Here is an 18,639-nt window from a genome sequence, read left to right on the forward strand (position 1 = left end):
GAAGGCACGTGTTGCGGTGAATGTCAGGGATGATCACGTGCTGGAAGCCCAAGGCTTTAGGGTTGGCACGTGAGCAGTTGCGTGTGTGTGTCGAGTTGTGTTGCGTTTAGGTGCGGCATGGCGGCTTTTGACCCGTCGGATGCCGGTCAGAAAAGGAGAGTTGTCGGATGCAAGAAAATTAGAGTATCTCCTTCCTTTTTAGGGCTACTTACATTGTACAAGGAAGAAGGATTTTTTAAGGATATTATACGGTCAACAAGTTTGAGGTGATTAAACTACCGATTTATTCAAAATCTATGAATAACTACAGTCTTCAAATTAAATAAAATTTTCATATCATTTTGGATGATGATGTAAATAGAATGAATGATGATGTTTTACGGTCGCGTTAGTGGGGAATGAGGAATTTTCTCCTTATTAGGAATGAGGGATGTATTATCACGCCCCAATCCCGACATACGTCTAGAATTCACACGTGACGTCACCAAAAATCCGTATCTATCATATCCCACCTCCGGGATATGGCAAGCACAACTCAATAATTGAATCGCATAGTTATTTTTCGTACGCTTTATGACTGCATCTAACCTCCCCGTTAGACTGCCTACGTACCCTAAACAGGGATCAAGTCATTCGTAGTTCGTCATGCACAATAATTGACATATAACACAGTCCGATTAAGTCGAAAGGTATAACATTTCTCAATCAATCAATAGAACTTGACAAGCATGAAAATACTAGACTCAGGGTTACATAACAAACCCATCTGAAAATCATGATTTCCCCTCCATCAATATATAGGCCATTATGTCACAACATGATACCGCAATTCACAACATATATCATTTCAAAGAACCAACGATGTACAATACCATTCTCTAGCCACATTTATCAACAAGTCTAGTCATAACAATAACCATGATAACCAACATAACAATCCCACATGATGATTGACATTTCCACTTCATCCATCACATCACATAATTCATCACGTTTCCCACATAAAATCGCATTTCATAGTGTGTAACATAGTTAAGAATTAACAAAGTACACATTATTCTCTAGAAATATTAATCTACTAAAATACTCATGATAACCATACTTATATCCAACGTCATTGCATAATCACATCAATCAATAATGTCAACCATCACATCATCAATAACACATACAACATGTCGAAATGCAAGGCTAGAGCAACACAATTCGGTTGAAGACTACTTCTTTGAAAAAGGGAAATTTTGGACCACCCAACGGAACCAAAGCATCAAAGGGGATTCCGGACCATAACTCAACGGAATCCAAACAGAACTCAGTTCCAGACCACCCAATCGAATTGAACGGAAGTCCAAGAAACATAACAACGGCTCGAAGGAACAAGACCTGATTCAAGTTACTCAATTGCCAAAACTCAACGAAATGAAACAATATCGAGCAACAAATCCACATCACAATGGTTTATCGGCCAATTACTAGACCTCACATCTCCTAAGCAATTCAATATGCATTTCAATCACATGTCACAACTATTTCCAATACACAAGTCAAATCACATTTCACTTCATCTTACCAATTCACTATACTTCCAACATTATATCTTAATACATAGCTTGTAACATATCAAGGAATCACAAAGCACAATGTTAATATTTAATTATGTTAATCAATCAGTGAGATAACATATCATTTCACGAATTTAATTAAAGAACTCTACATAATTCCCAACTTGTTATGAATAATAACATGACGATTGTAATTTATTTTCACAATATCTATTGTGGGTAATTCCCATCTACTCGAATTTAGGATTCTAAGATCACTTTACAGAATGAACAAGAGCAAGGATTTCGGACCACTCAATGGAATCCAATAACATTGGGTTCCGGACCACTCAACGGAACCAAAATATCAAGCGGTTTCTCATAATCTACCCAGACCTGTCATATGTAAAGTCAATGCCAATATTATGGAATTGGTGCACTAGCAAATCAGGCACTCAGATAAGCTGAGAGGCTCGGGTGAGGGACAATAAAATAAGCATGTGATACAATAATAAAACCAACCATCAATCATAATTTATAAACTTTGAATATAAATCTTTCATAAGAAATCAATACAAAACTTTTGAAAACTCCGAGGGAGTCACCCAAACATCCAAAAGTTCATTTCAAACAACCATAACATACACACAATGAAAGTAGAAGTAGGGCGACACAGTTCATCCAAAGCATACACATTTGCAACCATCTCAAACTAAACTCAATGAACTAAGGTGGAGACAATCCCGGACCATCACTCAACGGGATCACGAAGTACGAGGGATTCCGGACCATCACTCAACGGAATCGTGGAGTGGAGTAGGAAGGATTCCGGACCATCACTCAACGGAATCCAAACCAGAATACGATTCCGGATCATCACTCAACGGAATCGCGGAGTACATTGCATAACCACCAATCAATGAATCAAGTTACTCAAGTTATAAAGGCTCAACGAAACAAGAAATGAAATAATGAAACGAGCATTGACACATGTTTCAAAGCAACAAACCCATGACAATAGGTTAACGGTCCACCACTAGCCCTCACCTTATCAAATCAAGCCAATCATACAAAACAAACCATATTTCCAATATGCACGTCAAATCCCACTTCATATAACTATATCATTGGCTAAATATGAAAATTAACAATTTATAGGAAAAATGATTATAAAACCATTTCATATTCACATATATTAAGTCGCTCACATTTCATCATATCATACCATCTATGTAAATCAACCACCTTTCGAATATGCATGTCAAATCACATATCACGATCATCATTAGTACACAAGCCAAATCATATTTAATAAACTTAGGTCTATGGCTAAATGTATATATAATCACATTTCAATAGAATCACATTATAAGACCAAGTCAAATTCACAGATGATGCCAATATAAGAAATCAAGGTAATAACCATATCACATATGTTCAAGTCACTCTCTAACCAATGTAGGCCCACTAGACTTCACTTAAGTCTCCCATAGTACTAATTTTATTATTTAGAACGTTTCGAGACATGTTGACCATAATTCAACTTTCGGTCAACGATGGGGTCCACAACGATCCGCATATGAAATTTATGATCCATAACTTCCCAAAGTTCACATTATGCTTCGAGAATAACATACTAAGGTTTCATTATAATCCATTGGTCGGATTGTCGTCAGTCACACAAACAAGTGGCGGTCCAAATTGATCACCACACCAAACAATTGAATCTTTGGAAACCAAGCTAGACATAGGTTCACATGGTCACTAGAAGGTATTTGAAACCTAGACAACACTCGTGAAAGATCCCACGCACCGCCACACGCTGTGGAAGTCAAGATGGAGGGTTTACAAACCCCGAATTTCATCATTAACTAGATGAGCTCAAATTTACGTCTTAGCTAGAGCTCAATAAGGGAAACACTTTTCACAACTAGGCCGACGATAAATTCTAACCGGAAACCGTCCAATTTCACCGGAGAAAACCGGATTTATAGGGTTCTAAACACCCAACTCTAAAATGAATACGAAAGCACAAACTAAGCATACCAACTTGAAGATTATGAAGAGTAGATGAAGTTTCATACCTCACTCGAAGGAAATCGTTGCCGGAATCGCCGGAAAAATGATAAAACCGCCGGAAAAGTTGTGGACTTTGCGACCTCGAACTGCAAACATGGAAAATAAATGGGAAAATCTAACATCATAGAGATGTAGGGCTCGTCAAGAGCTTTCCATGGACACCAAGATCATCCAAAACGGAGCTCGGATGAAAAAGATACAAGCAGGTCAAGTTTGGTGGGTTTATGGGTCAAATTCTCCCTAAAACGGGTTAGGCAGCTCTCTCCCTTTCCCCCTTTTCTGGAGGTTTCACTCCAAATATATCATTTTGGTAAAATTACCAAAATGCCACCAACTTCAAATGACTCCAACTTCTTTGTTCGGACTCGGAAATAAGATCTGTTTACGCCTATGTGCTCATGGAATCGAACTCTACCTAACCACTTCAAGAGTTGACCGAAAAGGTCGAGAAAATTGGAAATGACTAAAGTACCCCTCACTTCGTTTTTCTTAAATTTGGAGATATAAAGAACTAGTTCCAATCAACTCTTCGAAATACGTCAAGAATAAAATAAAATATTAATTTTTGGGGACGGGATATCACATGTATTATCTTTATTGGCACTTTTCTCTTTCTCTACTTACGTGATGTCATTTAATTGTGCAAACTTCATAATCAAAATCGTCTATTCTCTTATCATCATGTATAGAAACATTCATTTAATTTGCAAACAATACAGTCATCATATGAATGAAAGAAATTAACAATGCCCCATGAGGATGCAAGTCTAGACAACTTTCAAGTCGAATGAATTTTTATAGATATTATATTTAGATTTCTGATAAGAAGAATAAAAGTTAGATTTATGATAAGAAGAATAAAAGTTGGGATTATGACCATTACATGGTGAAATGATATCACATTAGAGAGAAATGAGAGTTTTCATTCTTATTTGAAATAAGGGAAGTACTACCTTTTGCGGATAAAATAAATCATGAAGTTTCAATTTTCTCATATTGCAAATAGAAGTTTTAAAATAGTATCAAACCTAGAGAGAAGTATTATCCTTTTGCTCATGTGATGAAAATATTGTTTACACGTTAGCCCAGAACTAATCTAAAGTCATGTTATAGATAGAATAGAATGAAAGACTTAGGAGGTCAAATAATTAGAATGCATAAGAATTCAAAAAATCAAAGGTGTAATGTGTGAAAAATGCAACCCCCATAATCCATTTTGAAGATCGCCACATACCTAGAGAATGTAAAATATAGTTTTTTTTTTTTAATTTTTTAATTTTTAAAAAGATAGTATCTACCCTAAGAGCAACTCCACCGTTGCTAAGACCTCTCAGGACTATTCACTATTTAATCTACCTAATGAACAGTAATTGTCCTTAATGAACAGTAATTGTCTTTTGCATGTCCACCCCTATACTGAATAGCCCTGACAATAGGTAATAAAATAATAATATTTTTTTATTTATAAAATAATACAAAATAATTATTTTAAGAAAAGTAAAAATTAAAGATTAAAGATTAAAGATGCAAATTCCATTGCAAAGTTAATGCAGCTTCTCACACTAGTCAAATTTTGACTAAAGTTTTCATCTTTAAAACAGTTTGCTCAAGCAATTAACTAATAAAATTATGCAATTCTAATCTCTAGAAATTAGAAACAATTAGCTAATTCGGAACTAAAGAATTCGACTTTAAATAAATTGATTTAGTTAATTAGTTAAATTATGAAAAATTAGGAACCGTTTAATCAATTCGGAAACTTTGAGCTAACCACATCTTCTGCAGAGCAGTGGTACTCATACGCGAGCTTGAGGAACTCAAACCGCCACAGAAGCAGGAGAACGAAGTCGCGGTCTTGGTGGTCACATGATCCACTCTCCAAGGTGGCGGTGGTCACGAGGCGGAGATCAAGGAGCTCAGCCTGCAACGCCTTGTGGAAGTAGACGAGCAGGAGGATCGGCGTGTTGGCGAGTGAGACATGTGTCGCGGATGTGGAGGACTCCGGTTGGGCATCGTTTTACGAAGGGAGGAGGAGGCATTGGGGAGAATAGTCGGCGAGAAGCTCACCCTCTATCTCCAGGATATCAACGTTACCAACATCGAGATCAACCTCCACGAAGAGCTGTCCAAACCTGTCCGCCACCACATTAGGGTCTTGTCGCTCTTCAACTCTGTCCAGGCCCGTCCACCACGTGGCTAACGTCGTCCAGACGTCAGCCTTGCGTCACATGCCTTTCGGGCTCTCGGGCTGGCAACTCCTGCCAGGCCTCTACCTCGCGCTCGCTTAGGCTCCATCGCCAGCACACGCTGGACCATGTTGCTTAGGCTTTCTGGCCCTGTTTGAAAGCCAGTCCACCAAGCTATTATCCACGGTGGAACTGCTCTAAAGGGGTAAGAGAGTGGACTAAGCCTTACAATAGATTTGTCATAATAATATGCTTCAACTTTGCCTTTGGTGAGAATCGAATCTAAAACCTCTCACTTACAAGTCTTGACCATTCATGTAATCTAACGAATTTAATCCTCCCATTTCATATTAGAATAGAATGCACATTTTGCACCTTAGCACTAATACATTTCTCTACGAGTCTTCTCTTTGTCCTTCTTTTCCACTTTTCTTTCGACGCACAATGCCAACTAGTTGAAAGACTACAATTATATATTTCAGTTAATAATTCAATTCCAAGAACAAATTATCAATTTTCCTTTTGACTGAAAATTTCAAAGAGATATATAATAGTTACGAAATGAGTGTTCTTGATAATTAAATAGATATAAATACACACAAAAAATATTGTTCTTCGATTGTTTTTATTTTATTTTATCAAATCTTGTCCTTCGACTGGATCGCAGGGGAAGAGATAAATAGTAAGATTTACTGACGCTAGTAATTACCCCAAAAAAATTTAGGTTGAGAAACTTATTTGTCTGTCCCTTCACACACCCATCATATTATGGAGCTTGTTATATTTTTACGATGGAAGACAATAGACAGTTGAATTTTTTTACTTCGAATCTCCCCAAAAATGATCGGATTTAGAAGATTAAGTTTCCTTCCTGAACATTTCCAAGTTTAACTTAGATGAAATCTGAAAATCGACATACGTTTCTTCCTGTTACATACATTTAATCTAGTGATTTATTCGATCCAAGATACCAAAACTCGCAAAATTTATTCACTAAATTTATTTCATGAAAGATGCAAATACGCTATGATCACTAAAATTATTTTATCAAATTTTTATCACCAAACAGTCTGTTAATAATTCCGTTGCATACCAAAAGACCATAGGCGAAGATTTGGATGCCATTGTTGCCGAGGGAGGACGCGGCGAGCTCGAGATTACCGAGGTGGCCGCAAAACATTTGGGTGGACATGGACATGACATAGTTGATCATGTACACGATGATGGCGGGGGCGGCGAGGACGACGAGGAGCTTAGACTCGATCCATAGGGCGGGTTTAAGCCGCTGTGAAAACGGCTTGCCGGTGTCGCATAGTACTTGTTCCAGCTCGCCGCTTGCTTGCTCTTCGTGAGCATGCTTTGAGGTGAAGGATTTGGTGGACGGAAGGGGAGGGTATGTTTCCAACAGAGGATGTTGAAGCTCGTTTTTGGGAGAAGTCATTTGGGAGATTTTGGTTTTGAAGCAATCTGCTGGGTTCAGCTGCTGGGTGCGGGAAGAGTGGTGTGGCAAGTTTGTTTAAGGAGGTAGGATTAGGAAGGGATAAATGATGGCTATGGGGTACGTGACAAATGGGATAGGTGAGATCTGGACAAACGAGAGAGATGATGTAAGATGGAGAGAGCAAACATGGTGGAAGTTGCAAGTTTTGATTTGTGAGCCAAAACATTCAAACCATATGTCGAGAGGCGTGGAACATATGGATTGCTATTGAACTAAAAAAGAACAAAAAAGTTACAACGTGGTAATAATGTAATAATACAATAAAGAAACGATGTCTCTAAACTCTTATTTTGCAGAACAAGTGATCATTTACCATAGTGGTAGAAATGAGTTGAGTTCCTGCATGATGGTGTGAATTCAAACTCTGTTAGTAGATAATCTAACATCTTATCTAACAAAATATATCGTTTGATGTACTAGACCGTGTTTACGACACTCTGAAAATCTCTCATTACTTTATGCATTTTTTATCTTTTTTTTTTTCTCCATGCACCACTATATAATATTGGTTTTTTCACTCTACTCTGATTTATTCAATTTAATGACAAAAAATATATGTGCATGAGAAAAATAAGTTTGTAAAAATCACTTTTCGTTTTTATTTCTTAATTCTTTTTTGCTTTATTCGATTCAAATACCAAAATTAAGTATGAGTGACAGAAGTGTGAAAGTTAATTCCCTAATGTGCACATATTTGATTTTTTTTTTCTGTACTTTATAAACTTTACTTACATATTTCTAAAGTTTGAAAGCTTAAAATTGAGCGTTCAAACAAATATAAGTTAGTCCAGTTGGCCAAATTTGAACCCCTCTCTTTGGTCACCATGTTCAACCTATATTATTTGAAAGCTTATTATGAAAAATTGTACTTTTAATCTTCAGTGTTTAAGCAAATATGAGATAAGCTAGTGAGTCAGATACGAATCCCCTCTCCTTAATCAGTATAGGGGTAAATCCGTAAATGCACGACTTTTACTAATATAAAATTGTATCATTTTCAATCATTGAATTCATATGCACAAGTGTTGGAAATCAAGTTTATCATGGCATAGTAGGTGTTCATATTGTGTTGGACTTTCTAAAATTTAAAAGCAGAGAACAAGTTTCTCTTTTGCATCATATTACACTACTAAAAGTCTAAAAGTAATATTTTAAATGCTATGGGTTATGCTTGCCTAACCACGTTGGCTGTCCAGATCAACCCAGAGGAATAAATAATTACACACAAAAAGCCAATTGGAAAGTCCTTGCAACCCCACCAAGTTTTGAACAAGGCAAATGAAAAGCAGTGCAAAACGTGTGGCTGGAATAAACCGTAAGGAGCATAGGATACTAAATTCAACTAAAAAATGCAGAGCTTAACACATTTCTCGCTTACTTTTCTTGCAAGATGATGGAGATTCAGAAGACAAAGACGGCCATGGAGCCGCAATGTTGTCGTTAAGATCACAAACGAAGCGGATTCCCGAAGTTTTATCATAAGTCGCATCCGAAGGCAAGCTCGGCAGAAGGCAGCCATACTCTACTGACAGTATAAACGGAAAACACACAATTTTAGAGCAGCGAATACATTGGATAATAAAAAGTTAGAACGAAAGATAAGAATTCTTAAGAGAAAAATTTGTGAGCGAAGAATAGCAGATTCATTGAGAACGATATGCTTAAGTATTTGTTCATATTAACCATATGAAAAGAACGGGCCTAGATGATACTACAAACAGAAATTGTTAGTCTGATACACTTTCACTATTTTTATATGATACGTCAAAATTATCTCAAACTCATCCTCATTGTATCATTAGTACAGATACAAGCATACGATAATTCTTGTTAGCTTAGCTAATGGTTTGTTAACGTTTGATTAAAAGTAAATCAGCTGATGTGGCATCGGCTAATCATTCAAAGCTTCTGTCATATAAGTTTGTGCTTCTAATTTTAGTAAATTAGTAAGCAAGTATTCCGAATTCTTACATTTCCTTCTTCAAGTCCTACAACACACAAGAAACCATTATTACTGTCACAGTATAGGAGAATAAGGGAGAAAATGAGAGCAGAGTCGAGGCAAAGCGAGGCCAATTGTATGTTTCTATGATATATTAAGAAGTACCTTGTGAACCAACTGGTGCATCCAATTAGTAAAATCCACCCCCACGAACAATAAATCGGAAAAGAATATGCTAATCAGTATCAGTTTTCGCCAAAATGAAGAACTGAAAGAAGATTATATACGGTATTCGTTCATCCAATCAGATATAACAACACTGACCTTGAAGAGAGAAGTCCTTGAGGTTTATACGACATAGATTATAAACATTGGACACATTAGCTTTCAGCAACTTTTCTCCAAGTGATGCTGCGCAATTCAAGGCCTGCAAGTTTGTAATGAAGCTCTGTTCTTGCAACCGGGAAACATAACTATCCATTGCATTGCAGCATGCTGTCTCATTGCTTATCGCATTTGCACATTCTTTCACAACATTTGTCATGTTGGGGAAACCAGAGGACACACTGAACTATACGCAACAAAACCATTGAAGATCTATAAGTCAACATATGATTGATAACTCTGAAATAAAAGGGTCCTTAAGCTATTTGTGTGCTGACCTTTATTTACTTTGCAACTTGAAAGTCCTCTAAGAGTCTTACAATCATCAATCCTAGTTGAGTGCTCAGGCAACTCGTGGACCCCTTCCGAATTTGGCATACCAATCGCAGCAATTGTTCTAGCAGCATCTAATATGGCATTTTGGCAAACTTGATCACAACACTCATTGACGGGATCAACGTTTTTACAAGCAGCAACTAGTTTTGAAGAATCCACAGTGCTCTCAAACATATCAACCTCTGTAACAGGGCAAGAGGCTGCAGTAAGGTTTTCTGGTCGAATTGAGCAAATCTTTTGAATATTCTCGTTTGCTCCTTGACCCTCTAGGATCTTCTCAACATCTGAGAGGCAGTGTTTAGCATGAGTTGCATTCAAAGAGAGCATCCCAGAGGATTTACTTGAGCGTCCTATAAGAGTCGCCAAGGTGGCGTCAAATTGAGGACAACAAACTACATCAGGCCAATAAGGGTGCGAAGAAAGCCCAGCAGTCAGTTGCTGTTATGGTCATCATATTTACAGCGACTGAAAAATTTATGTACAGAGTCCTGAAACATATAACGAACCATCATGTGCTTCTCCACATTTTCCATGACATAAAGGTGCCTATTTGTTAAGCATCTTCTAATGGATTTCTGCACTAAGTGAACCATTCAAACTTCAAGTGTGCAACCTAATTAAAACTACTAGAAGATTCTTCACTAGAACTTGGACAATGTAGGATGCTTTCAACTTCTAATTGATAGATAAACTCGCCGGACTTTATCTTCTTAGAGAACGACTAATCCTATCACATGGTAATTCACAAGAAGTACTCTTGACATTGCTCCTCGTACCTGATAATGCTGGGACGCTGTTATTCGTGAATGGCGTCAATGGTGAAGGGGCTAATAAAGGAAGAAAAGGCTGAGGGTTTACACCGGTTGCAACATCAGGAGCTATAACCGGGTCACAATGGGACTCGTATACACGTGCAAACACGTTAACAGAACTCATAAGTAGAAAACCCAACTCAGTCATCAACAAGAAGACAGGTCTAATACATGAGCAGTCCTCAAACTTCAAACAAATAAGATAAACAATTAACATGCCAAATTGCCAATCCAATTGGAAACAAATAAGATAAACAATAATCTAATCTGCAGAAACCATAATATACCAATGTACCCATAAACTTTACTCCAACATACCAACTAAAAAATTTACATGCTGAAATAAAACCCCACCCAAAAAAAAACACCTAAAAGGGAACACCAATCACTCGGTAGGACCGGTACGACTCAAAAAATGCCCAGTATAAATGCTGACAGAGAAGCAGCAACAGAAAGTATGAAACTTTCAACGTTTATACAAATACAGGTAGAGGTTGAAACCAGGTGAAATTGGTAGAGGAAGAAGAAATGGGAAGCGGAGTGAGAGTGTGACGAGAGAGAGAGAGAGAGAGAAATGGAGTTCAGCCTCTCTCTCCAGCCATGGCACAGTTCACACGTGTGACGGAGGAAGGCACGTGTTGCGGTGAATGTCAGGGATAATCACGTGCTGGAAGCCCAAGGCTTTACGATTGGCACGTGAGCAGTTGCTTGTGTGTGTCGAGTTGTGTTGCGTTTAGGTGCGGCATGGCGGCTTTTGACCCGTCGGATGCCGGTCAGAAAAGGAGAGAGAGCCGTCGGATGCAAGCAAATTAGAGTATCTCCTTCCTTTTTAGGGCTACTTACATTGTACAAGGAAGAAGGATTTTTTGGGGATATTATACAGTCAACAAGTTTGAGGTGATTAAACTACCGATTTATTCGAAATCTATGAATAACTACACGGTCTTCAAATTAAATAAAATTTTCGTGTCATTTTAGATGAGGATGTAAATAGAATGAATGATGATGTTTTACGGTCGCGTTAGTGGGGAATGAGGAATCTTCTCCTTATTAGGAATGAGGGATATATTATCTTTATTGGGACTTTTCCCTTACTCTACTAATGTGATGTCATTTAAGTGTGCAAACTTCATAATCAAAATCGTTCATTCTCTTATCATCATGCATAGAAATATTCATTTAATTTGAAAACAGTATAGTCATCATATGAATAAAAGAAATTAACAATTCCCCATGAGGATGCAAGTCTAGACAACTTTCGAATGAATTTTTATAGATATTATATTTAGATTTATGATAAGAAGAATAAAAGTTGGGATTATGACCTTTACAAAGTGAAATGATATCACATTAGAGAGAAATGAGAGTTTTCATTCTTATTTGAAATAAGGGAAATACTACCTTTTGCGGATAAAATGAATCATAATGCTTCAATTTTCTCATATTGCACATAGAAATTCTAAAATAGTATTAAACCTAGAGGGGAGGGAAGTATTATCCTTTTGCTCATGTGATGAAAATATTGTTTACACGTTAGCCCAGAACTAGTCTAAAGTCTATCATGTTATAGATATAATGAAAGGCTTGGGAGGTCAAATAATTAGAATGCATAAGAATTCAAAACATCAAAGGTATAATGTGAGAAAAATGGAACCCCATAATCCATTTTGAAGATCACCGCATACCTAGAGAACGTAAAATTTAGTTTATTTTTATTTTTTAAAAGATAGTATCTACCCTAAGGGGTAGGGGAGTGGATTAAGCCTTACAATAGATTTGTCATAATAATATGCTTCAACTTTGCCTTTGGCGAGAATCGAATTTAAAATCTCTCACTTACAAGTCTTGATCATTCATGTAATCTAACGAATTTAATCCTCCCACGTCATATTAGAATAGAATGCACATTTTGCACCTTAGCACTAATACATTTCTGTACGAGTCTTCTCTTTGTCCTTCTTTTCCACTTTTCTTTCGACGCACAATGCCAACTGGTTGAAAGACTACAATTATTTATTTCAGTTAACAATTCAAAAAGAGATATATAATAGTTACGAAATGAGCGTTCTTGATAATTAAATAGATATAAATACACACAAAAAATATTGTTCTTCGATTGTTTTTATTTTATTTTATCAAATCTTGTTCTTTGACTCGATCACAGGGGGAGAGATAAATAGTATGATTTAGGTATGATTTGGGGTTGAGGTGATTTTAAAAAAAGCTGGTATCAAAAAAAGCTGGGGGTCATTTTTGTATTTGGTAAACTTCTAGCTTCAGCCTTTTTTCACGGTTTTGGGTTGGGTGAAAAAAAAAAAAGCCAAAAAACAGAAGCAGCAAAATGCAGCTTTGAAAAGCTGGCTTTTCAACTTCTGCGCAAAGCTCTAAAACACAGGTGAACAGTGACCCTTTAATGAAAGTTTCTGGCAATCCTACCATGAGCTCTCTCTTCCGCCTCCACACTCCTCCGTCAAACCCACCACTCTCCCACACATCTCCGCACCCCCTCCGCCTCTCTTGCTCCTTCAAACCCACAAAACCCCCCAAACCACCTTCTCTATCCGCCTTAACACCGCCGCCTGCCAGAGACAGAGTTATCGACTTCAGAAAATACAAGGGCAAGATGATGGGCACCCTCCCTTCAGCCTACCTTAAGTGGGTCTCCAAAAATCTCCGCGCTCGCAACTTTGAAGGCTGGGTGAAGCTCGCCGACCAAGTCCTTGACGACGTCGTTTACCGGGACTTGATTGAGTGGGAGCTGGCAGAGAACGTCCTGAACGGAAATCAGAGGAAAACAGACCCAGCCTCTGACATCGTTTCGTCCACCGAGCTATGGCGGCTCCAAACCCATCAAGAACCCTAATTTCCCCAAAATTCATTTCTCTATTTCACCAATACATTCACTCAGCTCAAGCTCAGGCGATTGATTGAGGATTCCGAGCAGGAGGAAAAGAGAGTTCAGAGAGAGAGAGCTGAGGTGAGATGATCTGAGATCGAAGGTTTGTGTGTGGGGTTGTCTCGGTGGAGGAGAGAATGCAGAGAGAAAGAGAGAGAGAGCTGAGAGTTTTCGAGAGAGTTCGAGGGTGTAGAGGGAAAAGAAGACACAGGGATAAGGGAAATGGGGTGTGGGCCCACGACCACACAAAATCCTCACATAAAAATAATAATATTAAATATAATATCATAATAATAATATAGTATTATACCCTTTTTGGCCATTTCACACAGTCACAGCTGTTTTACATAAAAGTTTGCAAAACACTATCATACTGTTGTTTTTTTTTTTTTCCAAAAGCACTTTTACAAAAAAGTTTACCAAACACTCTGCTACTTTATTTCACAACTGTTTATTCTCACAGCACAGTAAAAGCAGCTTTTTTTTAAAGCACAGCAATACCAAACCAACCCTTACTAACGTTAGTCATTACCCCAAAAAAATTTAGGTTCAGAAAGTTATTTGTCTGTCCCTTCACACACCCATCAAATTATGGAGCTTGTTATATTTTTATGATGGAAGACAATAGATAGTTGGATATTGCACAATAAAACTACACAGCCATAGCAAGCACTTTGATGACAAGTGCTTTGTGATTTTACAAAAAGTGGAGAAGACGACGAGATAGAAGGGTGTAGGAGACGACAAAGAAAAGGAAACGATATGGTACGAAGGGGTTTAATTCAAACCTGTCGTGGGAGGATTGGATTCCATTCGATTACATGAGTTTATTTCGATTACATGAGTTAATTCAAACACGTTCAATATATGAGCTGAATATTTACAAGCGTTCCTACTGGTAAGAATTTTTGTAAATTTTCAGCTCTAATAATGAACGTGTTCTTACCGTTAAGAACACGTTCATATATGATTAGCATCCTGTTTTGTACTAATTTCTAAAAAAAATAATTTTAGGCCTCGGGGTCTACTATTTCCCAGATCTTTTTTTTTTCAATTATTCCGAAATAATAGGCAAAGTGTTATAAAAATACATGTCATGACAAGCCTCATGAGTTATCACCAGAATGCAGGGCATGACATGTCTTGACAAACCATGACTTGTCTTGACAGGCTAACCTTCGCATCGTGGCATGCCAAAACATTGTTGTTGGCATGCGATGGTCAACAAGTAAGCTTCGCGACATGTCACATGTCTTGACACACTAACTCTCCCATTATGGCACGCCATAATAAGCTTCGCGACTTGTCGATATAATGTATGGTGTGTCATAACATGCATTCTGCTGACAATTTGCAACGCTTGTCATGTTGGGGCCAACATCGATGTTTTGGCGTACCACGATGCAAGGGTTACCGTGTCATGCCATGCATTTTTCTAACACTTTGACATGCTAACCCTCGCATTGTGTCACACCAAAACATCGATGTTGATATGCAATGACATGTCATGGCATGCATTTTGATGGGAATGTTATTGGATTAGGATGACGTGACATGTATTAAATTATTCCGAAATAGTAGGCAAAGTGTTGGTAAAATGATGCCGTGTCAGGACGTGAGTGTTAGTGTAACGACCCGAAAATTTATATTTAGAAGCAAAAACTAAGATAGGCCCAAAATTTATTTTGGAAGATGATCACTGAATTCCTTTTCTTAGACAATTTTCAAGAAAAGATTAAATCTCAGTTATTTTTTTATGGCTGCATCTAACCTTCTTGTTAGACTGCCTACGTACCCTACAAAGGGATCAAGCCATTCGTAGTTCACAATTTCAATTTCTAACTCATTTCCAAAAATCATTCAAGTGACTAACAATCACTAACTAGGTTCAAACAAGTGAGTCATACCAAATACTTATCAAATATGGTTTCAGTGTATTGAAATACGCATAAAATGGTAGCATTGGCTCACTGGCCACGCACCGCCGCATGTGCTGCTGTGCATGGAGGTCAGCCGTCCCGACTCATCGAAAAATTTCAACTATTTTCAAAAATTACCAAATTTTGCAGGAATGTACAACTCAAGGAAAGGAACATTTTTCATACCTTGGCCGAGGTCTAATTCATCCTGAAAATACTTGAATTTGGCCACGAACTGTCGGAACGCTAGAAATTGGGTGACCTCGATCCGCCACCTCCTGTGCTCCACCGCCCTAACCAAGGCTTGGGCTTTATTCAAGGCCTCATGGGGAGTCTAATGGTGCTGGTAATTGGTGGGAATAGCTTCAGGATTTTGGGATTTCTCGCACGAACCCATCGCACCCACCGACGGTTCTCCACCCATTTACAACAATTTTCTTCTAAATATGGGGTGGAAAAGGAAGAGGGAAGGGCTATATGATGTTTGGGAGTGGTAGCTTGGTCTAATTCATGGAAAACCATCGAAAATTATGGAGGAAACGGGTCAAAGGCGAGGGTTGAAGCGTGACTCAGTTCTTCCCCCTCCTTCTTCTCTCCTTTCCCTCCTTTTTTTTTTTTTTTTTTTATGATTGGTTCCTGCCTCCCTTCTCATAATCTGATTGGTCCCATAACCCCTTTAATTGATTGGGCCGAATCCAAGCCCTTGATTGGTTCTCACTCCCATCTAGTGGGAGTTTAATTAAATTAAGGGGTGTGATATCCACACACCCCTTTTTACTTCGCTCACACCTTTTAAGTTTCCAATCGTCAGATTAGATGAATTGAAAAGGATCAACGGATAGAAATTAATAAGGGTGTGTGAGAAGTAAAAAGGGGTGTATGGATAGCACACCCCTTAAATTAAAACTATAGTTTAGTAAAACAACTTCAAATGTTCGTAAGTATACCATTATAATCCGGACTCTTAAACGGCTTTCGCCTACGTGCTCGTAGAATCGTCCTCTAAATACGTCAAGAAATACGATAAAATACGTCCTCGTAAAATTACCTTAACCAAATAAGGGCATTTCACTTTCACAAAAATTTCCACATAATCATATATTTTAAATTTTTCAGGGTTTTACAGTCAGTGTAGCTATGACTTGTCTTGACACGCTAACCCTTGTATCGTGGCACCTCATAACAAGCCTCGCGAATGGTTGACATAATGCATGGGGTGTGATGAAATGCATTCTGCCAACAATTTGCAACGCTTGTCATGTTGGGGCCAACAACAAGTTTTGGCGTGCCACTATGCAAGGGTTAGCGTGTCATGTCATGCATTTTTCTAACACTTTGACATGCTAACCCTCATATCATGGCACGCAAAAACATCACTATTAGCCCCGACACTAGCCTCACTTCTAAATAATTCTGAAATGGTAGGCAAAGTGTTGGCAAAATGCATGTAAAAAAAAAAAAAGATCTAGGAAAGTGTAGACCCTCTAGCCTTAAAATTTTTTTTTTTTTTAAATTACTACAACATAGTAGGCAATTATATATGACTAGTTCTTACAGATAAGAACATGTTCACTAATTGAGCTGCAAATTTACAAAGGTTTTTAGCGGTAAGAATGCATGTAAATATTCAGCTCCATAATGAACGTGTTCTTACCGGTCAGAATGCGTGTAAATTTTTAGCTCTACTAATGAACGTGTTCTTACCGGTTTGAACACATTCATATATCACTAGTGTCCTGTTTTGTACTAATTTATTAAATAAAATAAAAAAAGGCCCCAAGGCCTACTCCCTCCTAGATCTTTTTTTTTTTTTTTTCATTATTCCGAAATAGTAAGCAAACTGTTAAAAAAATGCATGTCATAACAGGCCTCACGAGTTGTCGCCTTAGTGCAAGGCATGACATGTCTTGACACACTAACCCTCACATCGTGGCACGCCATAACAAGCCTCGCGAATTGTCAACAGAATGCATGGCATGCTATGACATGCATTATGCCGACAATTCGCGACACTTGTCATGTCAGGGCCAACATGGATGTTTTGGCATGCCACAATGTGAGGGTTAGCATGTCATACCATGCATTTTTCTAACACTTTGACACGCTAACCCTCGTATCATGAAACGCCAAAACATCAATGTTGTCACATATCTTGACATGTCACATGTCAGATGATAAATATAGTGACTCAGGATCCTACAATAATGGTTAAATGAATTTAAGTTATAACTAATTACTTGTTTATGAGCATATTTACCCTTACACCTTTTTTTGTTGTTGTTGGATTTCACACTCACACCTGAAACCCTAAACTTTTCGGTGCTAGAATACTTGGTAATAAAATGTGAACTAAGAGAGTCAATGTCACATAGCTCAACCCACAGTTCATGATCCTTCCAAATTTGGGGCTTTGTGCCCTTGTGAAAGGTAGTTGTCTCCCATTATATATCATGTATGATAACAATATGAATAGGAAAGTTGAAACCACCATCCACATCTGCATACGCGTAACAGGGCTCCAATATTTCGTAAAGAAATCAATAAAACAATGAACATAAATATCTGATCCATGTGAGATATGTTTCTAAAGACACTTTTAACGCGTAAAACCCTCTCACATGTGTGTGTGTGTCTGTGTAAATACATAATTCAAGTTTAATTTCAACGACCCCCCTGAAATCGTGGTATACGCAATGCAATGCAGAGAATGAAGTTGAAAATATCGGTGCTCAGAATTCACATGATATGCGGTGAACCCACCTCACCATGCAGAGCATCTCCATCACATGCGGTGAACCCCACCCGACCACCTTTACAACCAATTACGTGATATAGGTGTCCAACACATTAGTTTGCAGACACGTGTATTTTACTTGTTGACAATCAGAAAATGTTCACTTGTCAACCTTTTGTTGTTAGCTACATAAATTTTGATGATGTCAAATTGTAAATCCTCACCATCTATTGATGATATCTATAAATCCAATGCGTCGAAACCTATGTATATACTAGTTCAAATACCAAACATCACAGACTGAGTAAT

At 37.9% G+C, this 18,639-nt stretch overlaps 2 protein-coding genes and 1 pseudogene across 3 annotated transcripts; 1 reads left to right on the forward strand and 2 right to left on the reverse strand.

Annotated features, from left to right (window-relative positions):
• Positions 1–4,662: 4,662 nt before the first annotated feature.
• LOC125474422 (protein DETOXIFICATION 40-like) lies at positions 4,663–7,276 on the reverse strand. 2 transcript variants are annotated; one of them, XM_048578146.1, is made up of 2 exons: positions 6,900–7,276; positions 4,663–6,257 (listed from the first exon to the last, which is right to left on the reverse strand). In XM_048578146.1, exons 1-2 carry the CDS (start codon positions 7,245–7,247, stop codon positions 6,189–6,191), a joined length of 417 nt encoding a protein of 138 aa, XP_048434103.1. In that variant the 5' UTR covers positions 7,248–7,276; the 3' UTR covers positions 4,663–6,188. The 2 variants fall into 2 exon arrangements, with proteins under 2 accessions (XP_048434103.1, XP_048434104.1); XM_048578147.1 differs by having other exon boundaries at positions 5,006–6,269.
• A 1,253-nt stretch (positions 7,277–8,529) lies between these two features.
• LOC103944621 lies at positions 8,530–11,729 on the reverse strand (annotated as a pseudogene).
• A 1,465-nt stretch (positions 11,730–13,194) lies between these two features.
• LOC125474239 lies at positions 13,195–13,644 on the forward strand. The gene has a single exon (XM_048577679.1). The coding sequence runs from the start codon at positions 13,195–13,197 to the stop codon at positions 13,642–13,644; it is 450 nt and encodes a 149-aa protein (XP_048433636.1).
• Positions 13,645–18,639: the final 4,995 nt, after the last annotated feature.

Source organism: the organism of the source record quoted next, unplaced genomic scaffold, assembly GCF_019419815.1.
Source record: "Pyrus x bretschneideri cultivar Hongxiangsu unplaced genomic scaffold, Pyrus_bretschneideri_v1 Contig12, whole genome shotgun sequence".
In the NCBI taxonomy this organism is placed as follows: domain Eukaryota; kingdom Viridiplantae; phylum Streptophyta; class Magnoliopsida; order Rosales; family Rosaceae; genus Pyrus; species Pyrus x bretschneideri.